The sequence below is a fragment of the Fusarium falciforme genome, chromosome 9, assembly GCF_026873545.1.
Source record: "Fusarium falciforme chromosome 9, complete sequence".
NCBI classification, from domain to species: domain Eukaryota; kingdom Fungi; phylum Ascomycota; class Sordariomycetes; order Hypocreales; family Nectriaceae; genus Fusarium; species Fusarium falciforme.
This window is the reverse complement of record NC_070552.1, coordinates 2,451,528-2,475,142: the sequence shown is the minus strand read 5'-3', so window position 1 is coordinate 2,475,142 and position 23,615 is coordinate 2,451,528. Positions and strand designations below refer to the sequence as shown.

Here is a 23,615-nt window from a genome sequence, read left to right as displayed (position 1 = left end):
ATCAAAGTGGGGAGCTCCAATTCAAGAAAACCTCGAGTTTTCAGCCGCCCGAAATTAATTTCTCCCATCCATCATCTTCTCAACAACCACAAACACATCTCCCACGAAGCACTCTTCGCTTCGACGCCCCGGCTTCACACTCAAAGCGATCGTCATTGTTCCCTCTAGAGGTTGAACAGTGCGCCGCTGTGAATGGCCACGAGGATTGATCCTCAGCCAGTGTCCCGCCAGGGCGATGTCCTAGACAGGTAGGCATTCTCTTTTGATTGACTCTCTTATGTCTGGCGAGTTTTCCTCGTCTTCTCCTACCCAAGACCTTACGCAGGCTTCCCCAGAAGCCTTGCGTGCCCCTGTTGCGATGATGACACCTTTCATTGTGCTAAGAGGATCCATTCATTTGGCCTCTGTGAACGCCTTGATTTATAGACTACAACGGTATCTGAGCAACACGCTGTTATCAATTTGCTTGACTCGTTCATCACAACCCGAGACTCGCGCTGACAGTTCCCCAGACCAAGATGACACCGGCGAGAAATGGCTGAGATTCAATCATCAACCAAAGAGCCTGTCGGTACCCCGCCCACCTCGGATCCTGCTGCACCCCAGCAATCCCAGAAGCGAGGACCTTCACTGCATCAGATCTACGCCCTTCCAGCGCCGATCCGAACATTTCCTCTTCCGACCTTTTATCCAAACAACCCCGTATCCTTCTTCCATGTCGCATACGCTTGGTTAGGCCAGCTCTGGTCTCCGCCTCCGGCGGAACCGGCTGCTGTGCATCTTGGAGTGTGGTCTCCTGCTACGTCTTCGGTCCATATCACGGATGAAGTCTCTACTAGAGCCCTGTGGGAGCAAGGCTTCTATGGAAAGGGTAGTCTTAGTCGAAGTGAGCCGAACTGGCTGAAGCGCGAGAAGGTCAGACAAGGTCTCGCGGATGCTCACGTCAGCGAGATCATGACCGTACAAAGACGAGAAGAGCGTATGCGCGCCAAGTGGGAACGCGCTCGCCTTGAACAAGAGGCAATTCGTCAAACGAGACTCGAGGAAGCTCAGGAAGCTGAAGCTCGAAAGGCCAAAGCCCGTGAAGCCAAGGAGCGAGAATCGCGGGCCGAGGAGCCAACCGAGATTGCGCAGCCCAAGCCCATCAAGCCGATCTCCATCCCTACGCCTTTGCCCGTCTATACCTCACCGGTTAGCCCGGGAGCGCTTTTGGCTCTCCCCAACTCCCCGGCGGACCTTGCTCTTGCTACAGCAGCGGCTTCTTCGGACAGCCTTGCCAATGGCAATGCTATCAATGGAGACGCCCTGTTCCCGGATGAGCACTCGTCCACCAATGGGTCGAACGGGGCTGCTACCAATGGCAAGATTTCTATTAACACTCGCGTGTCGAGCTCGAGCCTGTCGACCCAATCAGACGACTCGAAGCCGCTGAAGCGACGGAAGAGTGTTCGGTTTTCGCCTAATGTCGAATCAACAACCTTCCGGCTTGGCGATCCCCCCAGCCCCCAACACGCAGCTGCGAATGCGAAGCAGAACGGGTTGGCGGATGTTAATGCCGCAGCGTCGGTCTCGCTCAACGGGAATGCGACCACTGCCGAAGAGGCAACTGGCTCTGGCTCTGGCAAGGAACGCGTGATTAAGAACATGGAACACCTCCAGCTGATGCCAGAGGAAGCCTTCTTTCTCAGTTTCGGCCTGGGCGCATTGGTAGTCAACGATCCTACCTCAGGTAGCCGATTGTCTTCAATGGAGCTTTTGAGGCTGTTTCGGCAGTACTCGTACTTTCCACCCCGCGTTGAGCCGGAGGATCCCGCCCTGCAGCCCGACGACAACTTTCTCGTTCACTATGCTGTCTACCACCACTTCAGGTCATTGGGATGGGTGCCACGCGGGGGCATCAAGTTTGGTGTGGACTGGTTGCTCTACACCCGAGGCCCGGTGTTTGACCACGCCGAGTTTGGCTTGATTGTCATTCCGTCGTACTCGGATCCTCAATGGAAGGAGTCCGGGAAGCAGAACCCTCGCAAGTCCTGGCAGTGGCTGCATGGTACCGTTCGAGTTCTCTCCCACGTTACCAAGAGCCTTGTGCTGGTCTACGTGGATATACCACCCCCTCCCAAGTTTGAAGAGGCTCTGGACAAGGGCATCGCCGAGGCTTTCAAAATGTACAAGGTTAGAGAGGTGATGGTGAAGCGATGGTCCAGCAATCGCAACAGGTAGACAATCTACCGAGACTACCAGATCAAGCAGCTAGACAGGCTAGCTATGTATGAATGTGTACACGTGGACCACAGATGTATCGGACAAAGGGCGGAGTCTTTGACATTGACATGACAAGGTAAAAGGCGTTGGTGGAGCTCTAGGTTGCATTTTACCCTGCCTGTATGATATGTAGTTCAAACAACAGCCGGCCGAAAAGTCCCTTTGGAGGGCCTCGAAGTATCATGATTGGATGTGCAATTGCCGTTTGCCATACATAGCCGAGTTTCCCCAGGTCTTAACCTGACATGCTGCTTTGACCTACTGGTGATTTGTCCCTAGACCTGCAAGCCGTAAGCCTCGACATGATCCGAGGATCCCATCCCGGGTCTGGAGAGCTCTCCTTTTTTTTTTTTGCTTCTGATTGAGGCTATCGACGGGTCCAAGAAACGCGGGGTTTGGCCGAAAGAACCCCACATGGAGCTCTTTTGCGTCCCTTTTGGCCGAGGTACGATGATGGTTTATGGATGGGGGCTTTTGTAGATGTGATTGATAACAAGTGAGCCGTTCAACTTGCTTTTTCTTTGCTTCTTATAAAGAAACTGGTTCCGGCTCGAGCGCGGTTTGTCACCTAGAGTTGACCGCAAAGACTTGACTACCTACGCCATGTTCTCTCATCGAGTCCTCAGAAGAGTCGCCGGCTCAAGTCTGAGCCTCTCAGTCCCTCGTCGCAGTCTTGGTACTCTTCAAAGACGTCGTCCCCTAGCAAGTGCTCACGGGCAGGATCACAGCTTCAAGCTCCCGGCTCTACGGAGCATCTCTACCAAGAGCTTCGACACACCTCCCGCCTTTGAGGCTAGGACTGTACTGGATGGCGCCGACAAGGGCGTCACTGTGACGAGCGGGGATAGGTTCATACAGATTGAGGATCGGAAGAATGGAGGATGGACGAGGCTTGATTCTGTTGTTTTGAGGGATAGTTGTACTTGTCCCAAGTGCACTGATCCCGCGTCTGGACAAAAGAGCTTTGCGACCACCGACATTCCCATCGACATCGCCATCGAGAACATTCGACTAGACGAAGGTGGCGTGGGTATCTCGTTCCGCAATGACATCCCCCGTCTCGCCGAGGGTGGCCACGAGATGGTTCTCCCCTGGAAGTCGATCGAGACAGCCCTCGGACACCGCGACGTGGAGAGGCTCCCGTATCCCCGACAGGACGCCGTGTATCCCAAGACGGGAAGGACATTCTGGGACACGCAGACGATCGAGTCGAGGATCCGCAAGATTGACTATGCAGAGTTTATCAAGGGCGGCGACGCATTCTGGCACACTCTGCTCGACCTCGCCAGCCTGGGTCTCGTGTTTCTCAAGAACGTGCCGCACGACGAAAACGCCATCGTCGACATCACGACAAAGATTGCGAACATCAAGGAGACGTTTTACGGACGCACTTTTGACGTTCGCGCGAAACCTGATGCTGAAAACGTCGCTTACACCAGTGGTTATCTCGGTCTTCACCAGGATCTCTTGTATCTCGAGAGTCCTCCCGCGATTCAGCTGCTTCACTGCCTCGAAAACTCGTGCAACGGTGGAGAATCCCTCTTCAGCGATGGTCTCCGCGCCGGAAAACTCCTCTGGCTGCAAAACTCGTCCGCCGTGGAGAACCTTGCCCGCGTGCGCATTCCCTACCACTACGAGAAGCACGGCTACTTCTACCGTCAGAAGCGATCCCTATTCGACGTCGGCGTGGATGGAAACATGGCCGCCGTGTACTGGAGTCCCCCCTTCCAAGACCGGTTCCAGCTTGCGAACGTTGATGCGAGAGAGTGGCTCGCGCCTGCGAAGTTGTTTGATGGGTTGATCAATGATCCAGATGCCATGTTTGAGATGAAGATGGCGCCGGGGGAGTGCGTGCTTTTTGATAACCTGCGGGTTATGCACGGCAGGAAGGCGTTTGATGTCGGTGGAGGATCGAGGTGGTTGAGGGGTGCGTACATTGCCCGCGAGGACTTTGTGAGCCGTGTGCTGCATGTTCCTGAGGGATTGGCAGCTGAGTATCGTGGTGGAAAGGAATGGAGTCGCGACGCTGAAGATCAAGAGTTGAAGGCGTCGCCATGGTTCAACAAGGTCAAGGGACAAGTTGACGGTGCTGTTGAGGATCTCAAGGCAAAGGGAGCTGTACGATTGGGACAGGAGCATTATGAGCGGCTGAACGTTTAAAGCAAGCGAGGCGTGGAGATGATGCATAGGACATGGCATAGCGACAAGTTGTAGTTGTAGACTGATTGATTGATTGATTCATGGCTATGAAAGCTCAATGACAAAAACGCCGGTTGCTTTCCCGACGTCTACTTTTCCCCCATGCGCCAAACTTTCAAAAGTTACAAAAAAATTCATTGCTCATCATCGGTGTAGATCGTGACATCTACGACCACTTCTTGGCCTCGACACCCTCGGGTGGCACAGTCTCCACGGTACGACTCTTAACGTCATTCCAGTCGGTGCTGAGGCTTGTGCCGTTGCTCTCAGTGAAGCTCTTCATCATGGCGCGCTGCTGCTCAGGAGTGGCGCCCTTGTACAGCTTCTTGAAGAAGAGGTTGACGTCGCTAGTGTCCTCTGCTTCGTCGTCGTCGACCAGCGTGTCCCAGTTCTTGGGTCCGGTGCGGGAGGAAGAGGGGTATTGGTGAGCGGCATTGGAGGCCTCAGGAGCCTTCTTGGACTCGGTGGGCTTAGCGGACTCTTGCTTCTCCTCGGTCTTGGGCTGCTCTGGAGCCTTTTCGGATATTGTCAAGGACTCGGCAGCACTATCCAATGTTAGCATATCCAAGGACATGTACGAGGGAGACTACTTACGCAGCTGGTGCAGCAGGCTTGTTGCCATCGCCCTTGAGTTGCTTCCACTTTCCAGGAGTCTTCTTTCGGAGGCTGAGCTCAACCTTGTTGGGTGTGACCGTGTGCTTCGAGGCCGAAGGGTCAATCTCACCCCAGAGCTCAAGGTCGAATGGACGAGTATCGCCGTTGGGGTAGATGATGGCATCGAGGTGAACCGAGAATGGCTTGAACTCAACCTGAAGCTTCTCCTTGCTCACGCCCTTGGAAAAGATGGACACCGACATGGTGACATCACTCTGGAAGTCCTGGAGTCTCGGCTGGGTATCAGCGGGGATGATAGGTTTGGCAACCGGAGCCTCTGCAGGCTTTATATCCTGGAGCTTTAGATCCGCGAGGTCCTTCTGCTCGGGCCTCGCGCTCGTGGTGAGCTTTCGCGCCGGGTTGTCCTTCTCAAGCCTCTCCATGGCGGCCAGGATCATGAAGCGCAGAGAACTGGCAGCTCTGGCCTCCTTGTTTTTGGGTCCAAGGTCCAGGCCATCCAGCATGTTCGCGCCCCTTTCGGCACTCTTGGCTGTCTCCTGCTCCGCCTCCTCTCTAGCCTCGCGCTGCACATTCTCCGAAGTCACAGTATAAAAGCCATCGGCGTCGGTCAGAGCCTTGGCGGGATCCTCCTTCTCAACAGCAGGAAACCCCTTGATGAGTCGAATAGCGTACACGCAGCACGCATCGGCGTTGGCGTACTGCCCGAGGCGAAAGTAAGCGACGGCGCGGCGGTAGTTTGCCTCGGAGAGGAGGGGTCGCTTGTTGCGCTCGTAGGCGGTGTGCCAGGCGAGGTTTGCGTCGTCGAGGGCCTCCTGGTATCGGTTCTTGCCGATGAGGGCCTTGGAGCGAGCGATCAGCCAGGCTGGGTTGGGTGAGGTCTGGAGGGCCTTTGACAGTAGCGGGAGGGCTTCGTCCCATTTCTTGGCTTCGACGGCTGCAAGGCCCGCCTGGGCCGTCGAGATGTGAGACATGGTGTTTCGTGTCGATGGAAAAGAATTCGTTCGGGAGAGGGAAGGCGATGTTGGATGGGAAATGCGTCAAGGTGATGGTGTAGGCGTAGGTTGAAGTTTGGGGGATGAAGCTCGACCGACTGGAGGTTGTTGGTGGGGGGTTCTAGAAGCTTTGGTGGGGCAGTCGTCGAGCTGGGGGCCCTTGCAACTTACAACCTCAGCATCATCACTTCCATTCCATCACCACAACTTAAAACTCAATATGCGGTTCCGCACGGAGCTGAAAAACATTCGCACCTTTGCAAGTTCGTCTCTCACTTTTCTTTTCCTTGGTTCGTTGTTTCCTACTGACCATAACATTCCCAGAGCTCACGGCTGCACTTGGCTCTCTTGAGAAGATCGCCTGGCTGCGCTTGAGCGATGATACGGCGCGCTTCACCGTCATCCCAGATATGGGATCGCAAGTCTGGGCGTACGTTCTTGCAGTCTTCATCGCTGACGGAACGACACACTGGATCCGCTAACAGCTGCCCAGCTCGCTTGCCATGGACTTCATCTTTGACGGCTATCACATCCAATCCGCAGAAGCAGGCAACACCATCAACCTAGAGCTTCCCCTTCAACCCCTCCAACGCGCCCTCAAGTCCGCCCTCAACAGCATATCCGCTTCTCTCCGCCTAACAAAGAAGGAAGGATTGCCTGTGCTATCCATGACCATCACAACAACTACTGCCAATCCTTCCAATGCACCAGGAGCTGCGAAGCCCTCGGGTACTGGTGGAGGAGATGATCCCTTTGATGATGACGACATGTTCCAGGCTGAGAACCTCGAAACTTCTCTGAGACGTGAGCATGAAAAGATCATCACGCAGGATATCCCCGTGCGGGTTCTCCATCCAGAGACTGTTGAAACCATCATGCAACCACGAGTGCGTGAACCTGACGTGCACATCCAACTACCGCCACTCCTTCAGCTCAAGGCCATCTCGGACCGCTTCACCAAGCTTGCCATGGCCTCCAGCTCTGGGTCCTCTACCACCACAAAATCACCAAAGCTCGAGCTTAGCGCCAACATGCACGGTGGCTTACGTCTGCGCATGGCGACGGAAAACACCGACATTTGCAGCGTCTGGTCTAATCTGGAGAACCCAGAGCTGGATCCCGCCCAGCTGGACTGCCCTGTTGAAGAGCACCCCAGTACCAAGTTTCGTGAGGACGGCCCAGATCGTTGGGCAACCGTTCGCGTGGATGGCAAGGACTGGAGTCGTGTCTTAAGTGTCGGTCGACTGGAGGGTAGGGTGATTGCTTGCTTTGCCGATGATCATGCTTTAATCCTCTATGTATATGTGCCCCAGTACGATGATGCTGCGGCAGACGATTCCGTCGTGACAGTAAGTGTCTTCCTATAAATACCTTCGCCTGCTTCCAGCACATGCTAACAATAGCAGTACTATGTTCAATCATACAGTGTCTAATCTGAGTACCGAGAAATGGATCTCGACGTGATTTCGGCGTTGGAGTTGTTCCCAAAACACATCTCAGGGCCTGGGTCGTTTTCATCATGGAGTTGGGCAGGATATTGTTGGTGTTTGAGCAAGGGTACAAGGTCACATATTATGCACACAGTCAAGCAAACTGGTAGAAATGAATCTTCAACGCATTATCGTTCCGTATCTGATACCGGGCTTTCGAGTCATAACCGTGTCTCGAGCCGCCATCTCTAATCTTGACGCTGATCCAAAATATTACAAGTCAAAAGTCCTTCTCTTCCACTCCCTCAAGTGTACAACTGGCGTATTACAGCCACCAAGGCCCAGTCTTCCCTCGGCGCCACTGAGAGTATGATAAAACACAACGATAGTCTATAGTACAGATTGGTTCATCCAAGACATGAACCCCCATATAACGCCTGGACAAAGCATACCGACACCGAGATCGGCACAAATGCTTTATGCCCTGAATTACAACTCTTTCCTTCTTTTACTTTGCCATGACGTCGACGTAACGGCCACTCTTTCGTGGCTTCTTCTTGTCGCTAGCCTTGCGTGGCTGGACGCTGAGCAGATCGTCGATGCTGCTGGCGTTGCTCATGCTCGTAGTAGGCCGGCTTGGTGGGCCGTTGCTGGTGTTGGAGACAGATCGGAGCATGGGAGGCGGTGCCAGGCTGTCGGACGAGGCAGTTCTTGTCAGATCAGGCGTACCAGCGCGAACCTTAGGGGGCATGAGCGGCGGTGGTGCGCTGTTGCTGGTCACCAACGGTGGCGGAGTTCCAGGGGGAGGTGGAGGAGTTCCCGACACAGATCGAGGTCCACCACGTGGAGGAGGTGGCGTGGCCGTCTTCGCAGGCGTGTTCTCAGCACCAGGCTTCTTGTTAACCCATCGCTTGAGTTCAGGGTCGTACACGAAACTGCTGGCCTCACCAAGCTTGGCACGGATGGGCTTTCCAGGCGATGATTCACCAGGTGAAGGAGTCTCGAGAGCGGCCTTCTTGCTACCTCCAAACCATCCACTGAAGCCCCAACCCTTCTTGGCTGGTTGCTGAGCAGCGGCACGCTTGGCTATATAATTGTTAGTAGGTTGTTATCACAATGCTTGGCAGATTCCTTACCATCTTCTTCAGCAGCCTTGCGGAACATCTCCTCGTTCTCGCGGTCCTTCTCCGACTTGGTCTTTTCCTTGGGCTTCATCGAGGGGAAATCGTCATCGTCATCATCCATGAAGCTCTTCTTCTTGGGCTTAGGTGTATCCTCATCTCCCTCAGCTGTCGGCTCGGGGTCCGGCTCATAGGATGGAGGTTCGTAGCTGTAGGGCTGGAATGAAGGAGGTTCATATCCGCCACTGTTGCTCTCTCCTGCATTTCCTGGAGTCTCGGGCTCCGGAGGGTTTGAGTTCATCTGTGGGGGCTCGTAACCATAGCTAAGAGGCTGGAATCCTTGTTGCGAGGGCTCTGCAGACTTGTCATCGTCACCCGTAGAGTTGCTGGTCTGCGTTGGCATTCCGTAAGGTTGGTAGCCAGCCGGCGAGTACGCCTGCGTAATTTGAGCCGCCGGGGCCAGACCGGAGGGTTCAACGCCAACATTGTTTTGCTGAGGCTGAGGAACTGAGGGAACGTAGCTGTCACCTGAAGCCGCTGGGGCGCCTGAAGGAGCGCCAGGATAGGCGGGCTCGTATGAGCTCCGAGGGTACTCATTAGAGGCCCGATCTATGGAAGTTCTTCCAGGTGTGTACTGCGAAGTGGGAGAATAAGGGTTCGATGAAGCAGGTGGCGCTCCAGCCGCAGCGGCAGCCGGGGCATATCTGGATGCGGCCGCGCTCATGGGCGCCTGGGGAGGCGGCTGAGCAGGGGTCATGCCAAAGCTCGGTGACTGTTGAGCATAGATGTCAAAGTTGGAAACGGAGGGAGACCTGCTGAACTCGCCAGAGGGGCGGTTGAATGGTCCAGCCTCTCCAGCAGCTCCATTCTCCTCGTTGTCATCTCCCGCAACAAACTTGTTGAACCTGTTCCACATGCTGTCCGAGACCTTGTTCATGCTAGGCTTCGAGATCCATGAACCGCTATCTTCCTTGGGCGCCTGCTTCAATCGCATCATGAAGTCCTCGACGGCGGTCTCCAGAATGGGGTGGTGATAAGGCGACCGCTTGGTCTGAGAGTGAATAGCTGTCAGGATAGCATCGCAGTACTGCAGAGCCTTATCCCGGTGGCCATACTCAGCAAGGACCATAGCATGCTGAAGCTTATAAGCCGCCAGATGAGGAGCTCCAGCGGCGGCATGAACACCTCCTGCAAGTGACAGTCCATACTCGTACACCTCACTGAGTTGAAGTGCCTCAGTCTCCTTTGCAAACTGGTCTGCCTGCTGTCGGTGGTCCGCTCCAAGAAGAACAAAGTGAGCATTGGGGTCATCCAGCCCTCCAAAGATGGATCCACTGCGACCAAACATGAAGCAGATGTGAGCTGCCTCAGCTCGGCCATAGCTGGACAAAAGAGTACCAAGAGCGTTCAGGCCCTGGGTATCATCAACACTGCGGTTGCTGAGGACAAGAGACAGGGTCTCTCGCCACTTGTCCAATCCATCAAGAGTGTCCTTGGTAGGGCCTGAGCCCGCATTGGTTGACACAAGCTGAAGGCCAGCTCGAGCATGCACGGGGACGAGCTCATCAACACAGTCGTCATAGTTTCCAGAGAGGATCTTGTAGAGAGCAGCCATAGACTCGTTGGCATGGCCAGGGTAATTAACTTCCTTGCGGACGAACTCCTGCGCCACCCGCTTGTAGAGGTCCCCCTCTACAGTATGCGAGATCAGCATAGCATGTCCCCAGAGTCGCTTGTCGACCAGGGCCCAAACAGCCTTCTCGCGATCACCCCTTAGCAGATAATGCCGAATCTGCTCCATAGTTGAGACATCAGCGCCATCAGATTGCATCGAGGTGACTGAGGCAAGCTGACCACCGAGGCTGCTGGCAGTAGGGAAAAGTGCGTCGTCATCGGCAGTGGGAGTCTTTGTGCCTGGGGAGAGAACCAGTCGAACGGCCTTTTCAGCAGCGGCGTTACCCTCCAGAACTCCATCATGCTCAATGAAGATGCGAAGGATCTTCCAGAGAAGCAGTCGCTCGATGGATCGTTTGACCTCCAGAGAAAGCTGCGAATGGAACGATAGATCAGGCAGGTCCTTTTCCAACGCCTCGATAGCAGTGTTGAGCCAGGTAATGGTTTCCTTCTTCTTGGACTTGCCCCTAAGGGGACCGGGGAACTTGGCCAAGTGATCCTGCAGTGGCTCGATGTCCTTCACGTTCTGAATCTTGACTTCTCCAGGAGTCCGCACGATCATTGGCACAGATTGGTTCATGCCATACCGCGGGATACTCTTAGGGAACGATGTGACGACGGTGCCACCAACACCCCAAGAAATGACAGGAACACCTCTCCATCGCTGAAGAGGATCATTCTCCCGCCCATCAGTAGGTGCAACCATGTTCATGTTGATGGACTGGCCTCGAGTGCGAGGAGCAAATGTGGCGGGTGGAGCAGCCGGTGCAGCGGGGGCCACTGGAGCGTAGGGCGCGTACGACGGCTTTGTCGTAGCTGGAGAGCCATGTGAATGCGCGGATGAGGGGCGACGCGTCGAGTCGGCCGATCTCTGGGCTTGCTTGTGGCCAAATGAAGTGCTTGGCGATTGCGTCTGAGCTCGAGGAGGTGGCACAAAGCCAGCCGGCGCAGCTGGGGCAGCAACGGGTGCATATGGTCCCGACTGCTTCGGGGGAGAGAGCGTAAACTGAGAAGCATAGCTTGGGGGAGGTGGTGTCTGCCGGGGCACCTTGGGAGGAGACGCGGGGTTATACTTCGACTCGTGGTAAGGGGCAGGAGCATGAGTAGCACTCAAAGACCTAATTTGAGTAGGCTGATCATCCTCCTCCTCTACCTCGCGCGTGGGAGGAAGAGATGAAACCCGGTTGAGTCTTGGTTCGAATCCGGAACTCTCACAATGCGTCAACGGGCTGGAAGTTCGTGGCTGATGAGGCAGCATCGGCGCGGGAACGGCAGATGCAGACACGGGGCCATATGATCCGTGCGATTTCGTAGCCGGGGGAGCGGGGGAGTAACGGCTGCTTGCCGGAGCAGGTGGTGCTGTATGACTTCCGGCGTGGGTGGGAGCAGGAGAATATCGAGAAGCACTGGAAGATGGAGGAGGCAAATGGTTGACAGAATTGGCCAGAGCCGCATAGGGGCTGGCTCGCTCAGGAGCAACCAGGTTGGCCCCCGGCTGTTGAGCAGCTGGCGGCTGACTAGGAGCCTGGTTGGGTGTAACGGCCATAGCAGGGAGAGGCGGAGGTGCCATCTGAGTCGATACTGAAGCCGCCGAAGGCATCAACGGCGAAGGAACATGCATCCCATGGTTCATTGGTGGCTGGCGAGCTGGCGAAGCTCCCCTGTGGCTTGTCCTTGAGCTCGGACGTGGCCTGGAAGTCATGGGCAGTTCCTCGAAGAAGTTCTCATGATGCTGGAGTCCTGGCGTCGTAGGTTTCGGGGGCGACTGAGGGTGTTGGCTGGGCAGACCATGGCTAGAGGAGGGAGGAGTGAGCCTAGTAGGAGGGCCAGGCATGCCAACACTGGCACTTCGCGGGGGGGGCTGAACTGGGGCATGAAGATGGTTCGCCTGAGAGAGTTGTTGCATGCTTGCCCGCTTCCGAGGCTTCACCACATTGGTGACAAGATCGGTGGGTAGATCATATGGAGAGTGATAGCCTCCCTTGGACTTGTCTGCGAAACTCTGTGCCTTGGGCATTTCAGGACGTACTGGAGGGGCTCGGCCATATTGAGGAGCGGACCCCATAGGAGTTGTTCCGGGAGCCGGGGTATTGTAAGCGGAAGTAGGGTGGATGGGAGCAGCCTGGACCGGAGCGGGTGCCGGCGCGGTAGGAGCATATGGAGATGGCGCATGCTGGTTTGCCTGCTTCTGTGGAACATAGGGGTTGGATCCTGAGGGCTGGCGTGCAGCAACGGGCGCCGGAGCAGGAGTTGGCTCTTCATCTTCCAAGAAGCCTTCATCATCGCTTCCAAAGAAGGCAGCCGGGTCAACCTGCTTTCCGTCCGCACCAGTGTCTTCAAGGAGGAAATCTTCATCGTCATCGTCGGCGAAGGCCTGTTCCCACTTCGATTCCAAATCTTCCTTGCCGGCGGCGTTAGTAGTAGTCGGCTCAGCAGCAGCAGGTTTGGCTGGCTCCTCGTCCTCTTCAGGAGTCTCCTCAAGCGTGGGTTGTCGCGAAATCGTGCCAGTATTCAACGAATCCATGACTTGCATCGTCGACTTTCGCTCCAGAGAAGGAACAGGCGCCTCATCAGGCGCAACATTCCCGCCGTCTTCCACCTGCTTGAAGAAATCCTCGTCCTCTGCATCTCCATCATCAAAAGAGTTCAGGGCCCCAGTGGGTTCGTTGCTTTGTCCCTCCTTTTCTGCAGACTGAGAAATCAAAGGAATGCCTTCCTCAAATCGTGCCTCGGAGGCTTGGCCTTCGGGGCTCTTGAGTTCTCCGCCAATGGAGATTGATGAGGAATGGCCACGGCGCGGCGCGTCCAATCCATCAGTAGCACCTTGCTGCTTGTACGCTTGCTCCTCTGCGTCAACATCCTTCTCCGTCTCTTCCAAGACATCCAAAGCCTGGTTGGAGGGAAGTGGCTGGTGATCGTGCGTATCCGAGCTCGGCTGCATAGGGGGGACAACTGGAAAAGAGTTTGTTCTATCGGAGGGAGGCATAAACTTAAAGGGGTCGGTGTCTGTGCGAGAAAGGCTCCAATCTCCTTCGTCGTCGTCATTGAAGCTCACTTCGTGGGACACAGTCCGGGCAAAGGACATGGAGCTGGAGTGTTGTGATGTCGAGGCCTTTGAGGGCGAAGCTGTCTCTGTCTTGGGCTTCTCAGGGGCAGCTTGATCGGGAAGCTGTTCGGGTTCGGGTTGCTGAGGTGCTGAAACCTCCGAGGCTAACCAAGAATCGCCGGCATCATCGCCATCTTGCGAGAACCAAGCATTGGCAGCGTCGCTTCCTTCAGAGGGCTTCTGTTCGGGTTGCGACTGGGCATCTTGAGCGGCAGGCTTGCTGGGTTGCACAGCCGCGTCTGTTGTTGATGACGTCGCCTGTGCAGGATCCGCGGGAGCCTCGGTGGAGCTGGGAGCATGGGAGTCATTAGGCATCATAGCCGGATGCCACGCCGCGTTTGGCGACTCTGAAGCCATCGCGAGGCCGAGTCAGGCGGTCGGCTCGTAGTTGAGAAGAAGGTCGAGGTTGAATGTGAATAGCAAATACTTTGCGCGATCGTGTCAGCAAAAGGATTCCGGTGCAAAGGCAAAGGGGCTAGCGAGCTAATCTGCGCGCTGGAGCTTGGAGCAGGGCTCACAACTTCAGGGGTAGATGGGGCGCAAATGAACCCGGGAAAGAGGGGATGCGTACTTAGTATACAAGAATGGAATCGAGTCTTCTCTTTCAATCAAAGGCGCGGCTCGCCATGGTCTTCCGGGGAAACAAAATCGGCGTCGGATGGAGTTGAGTTGGAAGGGAAACGTTCTGGAAGTACAGTACAGATCGCAAGTGCAAGTTGGCATGTACCCAAATTTGGGGCCCGGAAAGGCAACTACCGCCCGTTGGTTCCTTCCCTGCTTTCCTCCACTCGTCGGCCGAGGCCGCCACGCGCCACTACAAAGCGGGCAAGCCTAGCGTGCGCTCCGTAGATTATCCGGGTCCGTGTCTGAGTTCCCCATCAACCACTGGAATCTAGCCCCAACTCTTTCGCCATTGTCGAACTTGATTAGACGTCCGCTGACCACATCATATGAGATGCTCACCCGCAACCGCATGAGACTGGTTTGACTCTTACGATGGGTGCATGCCGTGCTTCATTCCGGGGTCTATTTGGCCGGACAACTGGTGAGGGGTAGTTGGAATTCCCATCTCAACCACTCGGCTATTGTTTCACTCACAATCAAAGACTTGAGGGTTTTTAACTTTTGTGTTTTTGTGTTGAAGTTCACAATGAATTAATTCTATCTCATTGTATGATACGAATACGTGGTCCGGGGGTATTTTATGCCATCATTACAAATTAGTACTTTTCCCTTTTAATTCCCGCCAAAAGCAAAGAGCCGAGTCATTCATTAGCTGTCCAGAGCTTGCGCCTCACACATCTTCCGATACAACCCGCCCTGTGCAATCAACTCCTGGTGTGTTCCCACCTCTGCGATCTTGCCGCCGAGGAAGACGCAGATCTTGTCGGCGTCCTTGATCGTGCTCAGCCTGTGAGCGACGGCGATGGTGATGCGGTCTCCTTCCTTTGCTGCCTCTGCGAGAGCTCCCTGCACGATCTTCTCACTCTCCGTGTCGAGGGCACTGGTGGCCTCATCGAGCAAGAGGATCTTGGGGTTTCGGATGAGAGCTCGAGCGATGGCGATTCGCTGTCGTTGACCTCCAGATAGCTGGGCACCATTCGAGCCAGCCTGGGTATTGAGACCGTCAGGGAGGGATGACACAAAGTCCCAGGCGTTGGCAGCACGAAGAGCTGCCTCGATATTTTCATCCGAGACCGAAGAGGCAGGTTCCTTGTCCTCGGTAGCAGGGTCATCAATACCAAGGGCAATGTTCTCTCGGATAGTTCCCTGGAACAGAGTCGGCTCTTGCTGAACGAGACCAATGATGCGGCGATAGAGACGCGGGTTGATATCGGGAAGATCCATATCGCCAATCTTGATAGTTCCGCTAGACGGATCGTAGAATCGCTCAAGCATGGCAATCATGGTAGACTTGCCACATCCAGAGGCACCGACCAAAGCCACGAACTGCCCAGGCTTGACTTCCAGGTCAATGCCGCGGAGGACATGCGCATGAGGTCGAAGGGGGTAAGAGAAACGAACGTCGTGGAGAGCAACTGAGCTTCCCGGCTTGGGGCTGTTGTCACGGTTCTCGGGCGTTGGTTGAACAGTAGGCTGGAGCTGGTTCAGCCAGAAGATGTAGTTGGCAGCGTTGATTCCCTTGGTCATGCTGGTCGAGAACTGGAAGAGCTGGGCTGAGGCCTGGCCTGAGTAAAAGACACCCAGGAAAGCGACAAAGAAGTTGTACATTGAGATATCGCCGTAGGAGAGCAGGCGGCAGCCGTACCAGAAACCGAGAGCCTGGAACCAATACTCGATGGATTGTGTGAGGGCAAAGAAGATCATGATTCGGAAGAGGTCGTTCTTGGAGCCAGAGACGGCGTGGTTCAGCTCATCGACATACTGATTCAAAACTGACTCCTCAATGGCCAATGACGAGACAGTCCGGATAGCGGTAACGGCTTCAGAGGCGATAGACGCGCTTGTCGAGTAACGTTTCGAAGTGTCACGATCCAGCTTGGCGTCCATGCGAATCTTGAGGTAACCGGAGCTAACCAAGGGTGGGAGTCCAGCGCAGACAACAACCAGGCCAAGCTTCCAGCTGTATACAATGGCCAAGATACTGCAGGCAACCAGGTTGAGGACCGCAATCAAGATGAGAGCAATGTTGAATCCCATCAGTTCCAAGACAGACTGGGGGTTAGAGTCGACACGGCTGGCTAGGGCACCAGTGTTGTTCTCCTTTCGGTCGAAGAACTGAAGGTCCTGGCGAAGTATATCATGGAGACTCTGCTTTCGGAACTTGTGGCTCAGGAAATGGGCGATGTTGTTGGTAGCGTAGCCGAGAGCAAAGTAGGAAAAGAAGAGGCCGGCCGCCATAACGATGAACATGGCGGCAAAGAAGTCACCGCGGTCTCTCTGGCGGGAACCAGTCAAGGTGAAGACATCCACCATGCTGGCGAGCAGGAAAGCCTGTCCAGGAAAAGCGGCGACTCCTCCCAGGATTCCAGCCATGACGAAAAAGTAAGACCAGGCCATCTCGGGACTCTCGCGAATAAGTCGGAAAACAACCGAGACGAAACCCGCTTGCTTGTGGTTGTCGTAGTTGTCGCGCTCCTTCTGACTCTCCATTCGCTGCTCAACATGAGTTTCATACTTGGTGAGCGTCTTAGAGGCCTCAATGGAATCTTCGGCAGCCTCAGACTCGGCCTCTTCCACCTCAGTCGAGGTTGTGGAAGCGGCACCGGAAACGGCGAGGTTCTGGATCTTGACAAGTCGGGCATAGGCACCATCATCGGCGATGAGGGACTCGTGAGTACCCTGCTCAATGATGGTACCCTTGGACATGACGACGATGTTGTCGGCCTTGCGAATAGTGGCGAGCTTATGAGCGATGACGATAGTGGTACGGCCCTCAGATGCCCGGTCAAGGGCCTGCTGGACGACGCTTTCGGCATGGGGGTCAAGGGCACTCGTGGCCTCGTCCAGAAGAAGAACCTTGGGCTGTGAGACGACACTGCGAGCGATGGCAACTCGCTGCTTCTGACCACCAGAGAGCAGTCCACCACGTTGTCCGATTTGGGTGTTATAACCGTCTGGCAGCTCGGTGATGAAGTCGTGGGCAAACGCCATCTTGGCGGCCTCTTGAATTCGTTCCATCTGCTGCTCCGCGGGGGCGTTTTCCCACTCGGTTCCAACCAATCCATGCTTGATGTTGTCGAAGACGGATCCTTCAAAGAGGATGGGCTCCTGTTGAACGAGACGGACATTCTTGCGCAGCCAGTTCAGGTTGAGCTGGTCAATTGGGCGACCATCCAGCTTAATTGTACCAGACTTGGGGTTGTACCATCTCTCAATAAGACCAACGATTGTGCTCTTTCCAGAACCCGATTGACCCTACAAGAGTTAGAAACCAATTAACGCAGGCTTCGGGGGCTTACTTACGACCAAAGCGGTGACCTTGCCCGCAGGAACTTTGAGCGAGAAGTCCTCCAACACGATCGTGTCTGGCCGGGTGGGATAGGCAAATGTGATGTTCTCCAACTCAACATGGCCAACAGTCTCGGACGGAACCTCGCCCGACTTGTCAAGAGGGTCAATGGCAGATTGCCGGTCGATGAGGGCGAAGAGCTGTCCTCCAGCAGACATGGCACGGCTAAAGTCGATCGAATAGGGGGCAAGCTGGGTCAAGTTGACAGCAGCAATCACAACAGAGAGCAGCACCCTAATTAGACCGATTAGCATGTGCAAAAAATGATACATGGTAAGACGTACGTGAAGATGTCGCCAGAGCTGGTGATTTCTCCCTTGGAGAGCATGTGAATACCCTGCCAGAAAGCAAGACCAAATCCGAGGTAGATGATAGTGTAGTCGCCTGAGAACATAAGACCCATGTAAAGGGAAATCTTCTTGCCGACTGTGTGGGCTTCCTCGAGATGCTTATCAAACTTGGCAACGAGCCTCTCGCGCATCTCAAAGGCGTGGACGGTGCGAACGCTGGCCAGGATACCCTCAGCAAGTGAGTTGGCTTGGCCATTGATCTCGAGAATCTTGACCTCGTGACCGGCCTCGATAGTCGCGACAACAGTCATGACAATGATAGTGGCCGGGGCGATGCACAGGCAGATAAGGGTGAGCTTCCACTGAACGACAAAGGCGAGGATGAATGCGGTGACGAATGCCGAAAGGCCCTGGAACGTGAGGCCCAGCTTTTCAGCAATACCTCCCTGGATCAAGCGACCATTAGACGTAGCCTGGGTAGCAATAGAGCCACCGGTGCCAAAGTCATAGTACGCAACCTCCTGACGAAGAGCAGCGCGCAGATATTCGTGACGAATGTTTCGAACAACGCGATAGGAGGTGTAGGTGAGAAGGGTGTTCCAGATGTAAGAGAGCACGAATCGGCCAATACCGAGATAGACAAAGTACAGGCTGTGAAGCATTAGCAAAAATTGCCTCCTGGAGTCGAAAATATGAGTAAACGTACGCTAAATCAGCGACATCGCTCCTGAACTTGGCAGGCTCAGACTTTCCAGCAGTAAAATCGGTGATGGTGGTGATGAACTCGCCCAGAATGAGGTTCTGGAGGGCAATGCCGGCGCCTGAGGCAATGGCAGCGACAACTGCAATTCCTTGCATTGTATAGTCGGACGCGTTGCCAAACGTGAGGATTCGCTTTGGGAACCGTTAAAAACCGCTATTTTCTGGACTTTTCTCGAGACTCACCTTGTAGTCTGCCCACGAACCCTCTACTTCGGCCTCTTCTGGTGGAGTGGCAGGGGTGCCATCCTCTGCGTTGACATCGGCATCTTCAGATTTGGCGACATTTTCCTCAGATTTTGTTGAAGGTGCATTGATAGCTCCCGTCTCCTTCTCCAACTCCTTCTCGTTAATGCTTGGAGCCATGGCTTCGTCTTTGTGTGTGCGACCTCAAAGACGCTAAGCGGGCAAGAGGCGGCTCGAATGCCGCAAGAAATGGGCGACGGGAATTTATTTGGTTGTTTCCAGATCCGGTAATATGCTTGGTCGAAGAAATTCAAAGATTGGTCGACTTATAAGACAGAGGCCAGTTCAATGACTTGAAGAAACAAAGCCTAGGTTGAGCGCAACGAAGAGACAAAACGAAGAGAAGCGCACAACGAGCAGAGCGAGGGGGACCGCTAGTTTTTCAACGAAGGCGAAAAGGGACTTTCTTCTTGAAATGGGAGCCCGATGAGAGTGGAGTGAGCGAGCTTGGACTGGACGGACGAACCGTGATCCTTGGCACTTTTGGTGAACGGATGCAAGCCACACGTTGCTAGCTGCCTTTATCAGATCCGCTGCCGAAGTGGGCTGGGTGGGGTTGCGATTGATAATGAATTTGGAGGACAAAACCACTTTCCGGAGCTGCTATCGGAGCAAGATATACAGGAGAGCCTTGCGATGCCGGATCCCTTGCGTCCCGTTCAGACAGGCTTCTCCCGTTATTGCGGTCACTGTCTGGGGCGTTGGGCCGTCAGTTGATCACAGCACACCGAGGCATTGCCTTGTAAGCAGAAGCAAGACAGCTTCACGCTCAAGGGTTTAATTGCAGCCACTGTGCCCGTCTTATTCTCTTGGCCATCCGGTCCCTGGACATGACAGGGCAGAAAACGCCATGTCAAGGTCAAAAAGAGTCACCGGCGTCGTCTTCGTTTGCGTCGTATTCTATCCGAGCGGAGCCTCATTGGAGAGATTCGATGCTTGGCCAAACGCCATGGCCTCGGTCGGTGACCATGATGACCCGCTGAGCCTCCCGTAAGGCAGAGGGCCAAGACCGTGAGAGACAAACAACATTGGAAAAATAGAATTTTGCCCTGCAAAAAGACGTGGTGATTTCCTCTCAGGGTAAAAGAGGTGTCGCCGCCGTTTTCAAAGTGTGGGCCCATCAAGACATGGTTGATTTCGGCACCCAATCCTTGCGAATGAGACGACTCTGGAGAAAGGGTTCAAGCATTTTGGTACTTTATTCCGATTGGTCAACTCGGGTTGCGGTCTTCTCGGGCACCGCCATCACGCACTCTCAAGGCCCCGAGATGCCAGAGGTAGAAACTGCCCTTGCGGACCCCGCGCGTCCCGTCCCCGTCCTCTGGGAGCCTGGCCCTCTATCCACTCCGCTCAAACTCCATCACGACTTTCAAAACGCCATGTAAGTCACCATCCCGCACAAACGGCGTCGGCATTTCCTTTTCTCGGAGTCCGATCTCGCCCTCCCTTGACTTCTCCCCCCAATCCCCTCTACCGACCTGACCTCTTCAGTGCCACAGCGACCCTGGTTGTCGTCCCCCGCTCCCCGCCAGACGCTGTCCGTGATTCCCGTCGCCTTTGAGCCTCACTCACGTTTCCAAACAATGGCGGATGATCTTCGGTCTCAGCTTGGCGTTGATGCCGATGGCCCTGATGAGGGCTCAGATGAGCCACAAGCCACTTCAAGTACAACCATTCGACGAGCCGTCAGTCTGCCCCAGCCGTAGCAACTCTATTATACCCCCCATGTCGTTCCACAGCTCACATCTGCTTAGTGCGACGCCTGCCGGACTCGAAAGGTATGTTTATCAATCTGTGATGCAGGTGTTGGCTCGTGGGAGCTCCAGTTACCCACAAAGCTAGTCGGCCGCCTGGCCATGGGGCCACCTTGAGGGCTCATCTCATCGACAGCATGGTCCTAGCTTGCCTGCGGCTGAATCCCATGCTGGTTGATAATCATGGCTAAGAAGATATCAACGTACATAGATTCGCTGCGACAGAAACTCACCCTGCTCTCACTGTATCCACGCCAAGATCCCCTGCACCCACCAGGACTCGCGCCCCAAGGAGAAGCGAACCCGGATCCTCTTATCCGCCCAATAGTGAGTTTCCCCAGCGACTCCAGATCTTGCGGTTCGGTCCGTTGGCCGATCTGATCTTGTTCATCATGCCACTTCCATTTGCCGTCATGGGGACGTTCAGACAGCTCATCGTCATGTGCTTAGTGAGAGGAAGATCGATCTGATCGACCGCCGTCTCGAGGCGGTCACGCAGCTCTTGCGGGACATGAAGATGAACATGCCTTCTATACCTCCAACAAGCCAGAAAGATACTCCAAGTCCCGATACAGCTGGTGGTCAGCCCTCGGCTCAGCCCGCTTCGACTCCATTTAGCCATGCTGCTCAGCCAGCAGCCGACAGTCCAGTGGTTGAAGGTGAATCTTCTCTGGCAGCCCACGGTGCTTTTGCAAACGAGTTTCTCAAGAATGCCGTGAACACTGGGGCTTTACAGGGTGCCAGTCTTGAGTTGCGTGAGACTCTAGACTCACTCCACCACATCGTCACTTCTTTAAAGCAGCAGACGGTCTCTACAGAGATGAACTATCCTAACGCGACGATATTCCCACGTCCTTCGCTCAAAGGTAGTGAGATGCCACCAATCCAAAAGGCCGCCGCTCTAATACGGCAGTGTGAAAGTAAGTAGTGACATGTCATACGCATACGCTTGACGTTCAACCTTCTGGTACTAATATTCTGTCACCACTTAGACGAGCCTTCAGAAGTATCCGCCTGGATTCATGCGTTCTTGCCATTGGAGCGTTTCTCGAGCGTTTGTATGAACGTCTACTTTGTTGAGGATTTCTCTGAATCCGATTTTATCTTGACAAATGCCGGTCTCCTCTACCTCTTCTTTGAACGGGCACAACGATCAACAGACAAGGATGAGCGAGAGGACTTGGAACGATACATACCAATCCTTCAGGGGAACCTTGAAACTGCTTTGGCCAACCTACCCTTCCATCTACCCCTCAATTCAAGTATGATATCTGCTCTCTTGCTAGGAGTATGTGATCCTGTTCTAGAATACCACGACTGGTACAGGCTAACAGGTCTCAGGCCTTCCACGCTATCGAGATTTCGAAGCCATCACTCTCGTGGACACTTATTTGCAAGGCCTCAGAATTGTGTCAAACGCTGGGATATCATCGAGCCTCGACCATGAAGAACGACGATCCCCGTGAAGCGGAGCGCAAGCAGTTCCTCTTCTGGAACGTCTATTTTATCGACAAGAGCTTGTCACTCCGCCTCGGTCGAGCCTCGACCATTCAAGACTGGGACATCACTGTGCCCATCCCTGACGCGGAGAAAGTCGATGACTCTCCTTTGTCGGCTTTTGCTGCTCTTTGGGTTACCACGGCCCGGTGTCAGGGGCAGATCTACGAAATGTTGTACAGTCCCGACTCCATCAATCAACCTGAGGATGTGCGAAGATACCGAGTCCAGACTTTGGTGAACACTATGCGGGGGATCTCGAAAAAGTCGGCAATATTGAGTGTAAGTTTTCTGCCTGTTTCATCAGTCCTCCTCAGCTCTTTGGATCTAACGTTTCAATGCAGGCTAAACATCTGCAAGAGGCAAAGAAGAAAATGGGGTCCTACTTCATGGACTTTGTCATTGTGTCTGATGATGTGCTCCGACTATCTCTCTTGACTCTTATCTACCGCGCCAGTCCTCTCCCTGCAAACTCACGATCTACCTTTATCCCAGAATGCGTAGAGGCGGCGCGTGCCACGCTTCAACGACATCAAGACTGTATGGACCTTTTGGGCAAGGATAATTCTTTCTACTTTCCCTCCTACGTTCACTGGTAAGTGGTCTTTGATGTTATTCCCAGGCAGTGACTTTTCAATCAAACCATCCATACTAACATGCCCAGGACTCTCTTGTTCGCCCCCTTTATTCCTTTCATCGTCGTCTTCTGCCAGGTCATCGAGACACAAGACCAGGCGGATCTTGCTCGTCTCCACAGCTTCTGCACGTCAACTGAGAGCTCCGTAACTCTATCAGAGGCAGCAGCAAAGACGCACCGCTTATTCCAGGTTCTCTACACCGTTGCGCTCCGCTACATCGAGTTTCGGACATGCACGCCGCCAGCAGACCAGACCCAGGCCCAGGCGAGCGCCGAGTTGAACACCTACCTCACTGCGCTAGGCTTCCCGCCAGCTCACATCGACAATAGACAGCAACAGCAGCCAACCAGTCTAGGTCCAGCTCAGGCCGGAGCGTTCTCCCAACCTTTGGGAGATCCCGGTATGCTGGACGGAACAGAAGGCCAAAGGGGTGCAAACACCATGATGTGGATGGGCAACACTGCACAACTGGAGGAGTGGTTCAACAGTAATCAGCAGATGATGGAGTTGTTAGAGGAGCCGAGCTTTACGTTTCCACCACAATAAGATAGATTGGGGTGCGGTTCACAAGGATTGATATGAATCATGTTTAAACGAGAAGGCTCACGCAAATGCAACAATGGATGTTAATATGGGACTTCATGGGTAGGTACCTAGGTAAGGGGTCTGGGCGTTAGTCTGGGGAGGCGAGCACGTGGGTTGTTTGATGGCTCTCATGATAACCCCATGAGACCTTGTGTGAACTTAGAATCTCACCTTTGATAGACCTTTACTTCTCAACAATCTTTCAGGAATGGATTTCTCGTCATAAACCAGTCATAGTAACCCATCAAACCATTTAGGCAGCTTCTTTATGCACCAATAGAATAATACTGAATGCAGCTCGAGCTGTCGTGGTTGTTCAGGGTAGCGCCGCCCTCCACGTAATCCTCCAAGGAGCAGCTCTGGCCCCACTATCAGTACCTAGAGATACTTTTGACATATGACAAAATGACCCAGGCTTTAGGTACCTCTAAGTATCGTCGGTAGCAGCGGAACGCTCTCATAGCACCAGCACGT

General features: G+C 54.3%; 7 protein-coding genes across 7 annotated transcripts; 4 read left to right on the top strand and 3 right to left on the bottom strand.

Moving 5' to 3' along the window:
- Nucleotides 1–534: 534 nt before the first annotated feature.
- On the top strand, nt 535–2,220 carry NCS54_01163500 (TRNA-intron lyase; the record flags this gene model as incomplete). Its single annotated transcript, XM_053156905.1, has 1 exon — nt 535–2,220. The coding sequence occupies one exon, from the start codon at nt 535–537 to the stop codon at nt 2,218–2,220; it is 1,686 nt and encodes a 561-aa protein (XP_053012880.1).
- Nucleotides 2,221–2,865: 645 nt separating this feature from the next.
- NCS54_01163400 (Hypothetical protein) lies at nt 2,866–4,422 on the top strand (the record flags this gene model as incomplete). Its single annotated transcript, XM_053156904.1, has 1 exon — nt 2,866–4,422. The coding sequence occupies one exon, from the start codon at nt 2,866–2,868 to the stop codon at nt 4,420–4,422; it is 1,557 nt and encodes a 518-aa protein (XP_053012879.1).
- Nucleotides 4,423–4,627: 205 nt separating this feature from the next.
- NCS54_01163300 (Hypothetical protein) lies at nt 4,628–6,047 on the bottom strand (the record flags this gene model as incomplete). Its single annotated transcript, XM_053156903.1, has 2 exons — nt 4,628–5,006; nt 5,056–6,047. The coding sequence occupies 2 exons, from the start codon at nt 6,045–6,047 to the stop codon at nt 4,628–4,630; spliced, it is 1,371 nt and encodes a 456-aa protein (XP_053012878.1).
- A 223-nt stretch (nt 6,048–6,270) lies between these two features.
- NCS54_01163200 (Checkpoint protein) lies at nt 6,271–7,501 on the top strand (the record flags this gene model as incomplete). Its single annotated transcript, XM_053156902.1, has 4 exons — nt 6,271–6,331; nt 6,393–6,498; nt 6,562–7,417; nt 7,475–7,501. The coding sequence occupies exons 1-4, from the start codon at nt 6,289–6,291 to the stop codon at nt 7,499–7,501; spliced, it is 1,032 nt and encodes a 343-aa protein (XP_053012877.1). The 5' UTR covers nt 6,271–6,288.
- A 505-nt stretch (nt 7,502–8,006) lies between these two features.
- NCS54_01163100 (Protein transport protein sec16) lies at nt 8,007–13,756 on the bottom strand (the record flags this gene model as incomplete). Its single annotated transcript, XM_053156901.1, has 2 exons — nt 8,007–8,584; nt 8,635–13,756. 2 exons carry the CDS (start codon nt 13,754–13,756, stop codon nt 8,007–8,009), a joined length of 5,700 nt encoding a protein of 1,899 aa, XP_053012876.1.
- Nucleotides 13,757–14,671: 915 nt separating this feature from the next.
- NCS54_01163000 (Hypothetical protein) lies at nt 14,672–18,787 on the bottom strand (the record flags this gene model as incomplete). Its single annotated transcript, XM_053156900.1, has 5 exons — nt 14,672–17,278; nt 17,327–17,606; nt 17,657–18,313; nt 18,369–18,556; nt 18,608–18,787. The coding sequence occupies 5 exons, from the start codon at nt 18,785–18,787 to the stop codon at nt 14,672–14,674; spliced, it is 3,912 nt and encodes a 1,303-aa protein (XP_053012875.1).
- Nucleotides 18,788–20,017: 1,230 nt separating this feature from the next.
- Nucleotides 20,018–23,102, top strand: NCS54_01162900 (Fungal-trans domain-containing protein; the record flags this gene model as incomplete). Its single annotated transcript, XM_053156899.1, has 8 exons — nt 20,018–20,352; nt 20,422–20,445; nt 20,633–20,748; nt 20,872–21,341; nt 21,414–21,709; nt 21,763–22,200; nt 22,263–22,513; nt 22,583–23,102. The coding sequence occupies exons 1-8, from the start codon at nt 20,251–20,253 to the stop codon at nt 23,100–23,102; spliced, it is 2,217 nt and encodes a 738-aa protein (XP_053012874.1). The 5' UTR covers nt 20,018–20,250.
- Nucleotides 23,103–23,615: the final 513 nt, after the last annotated feature.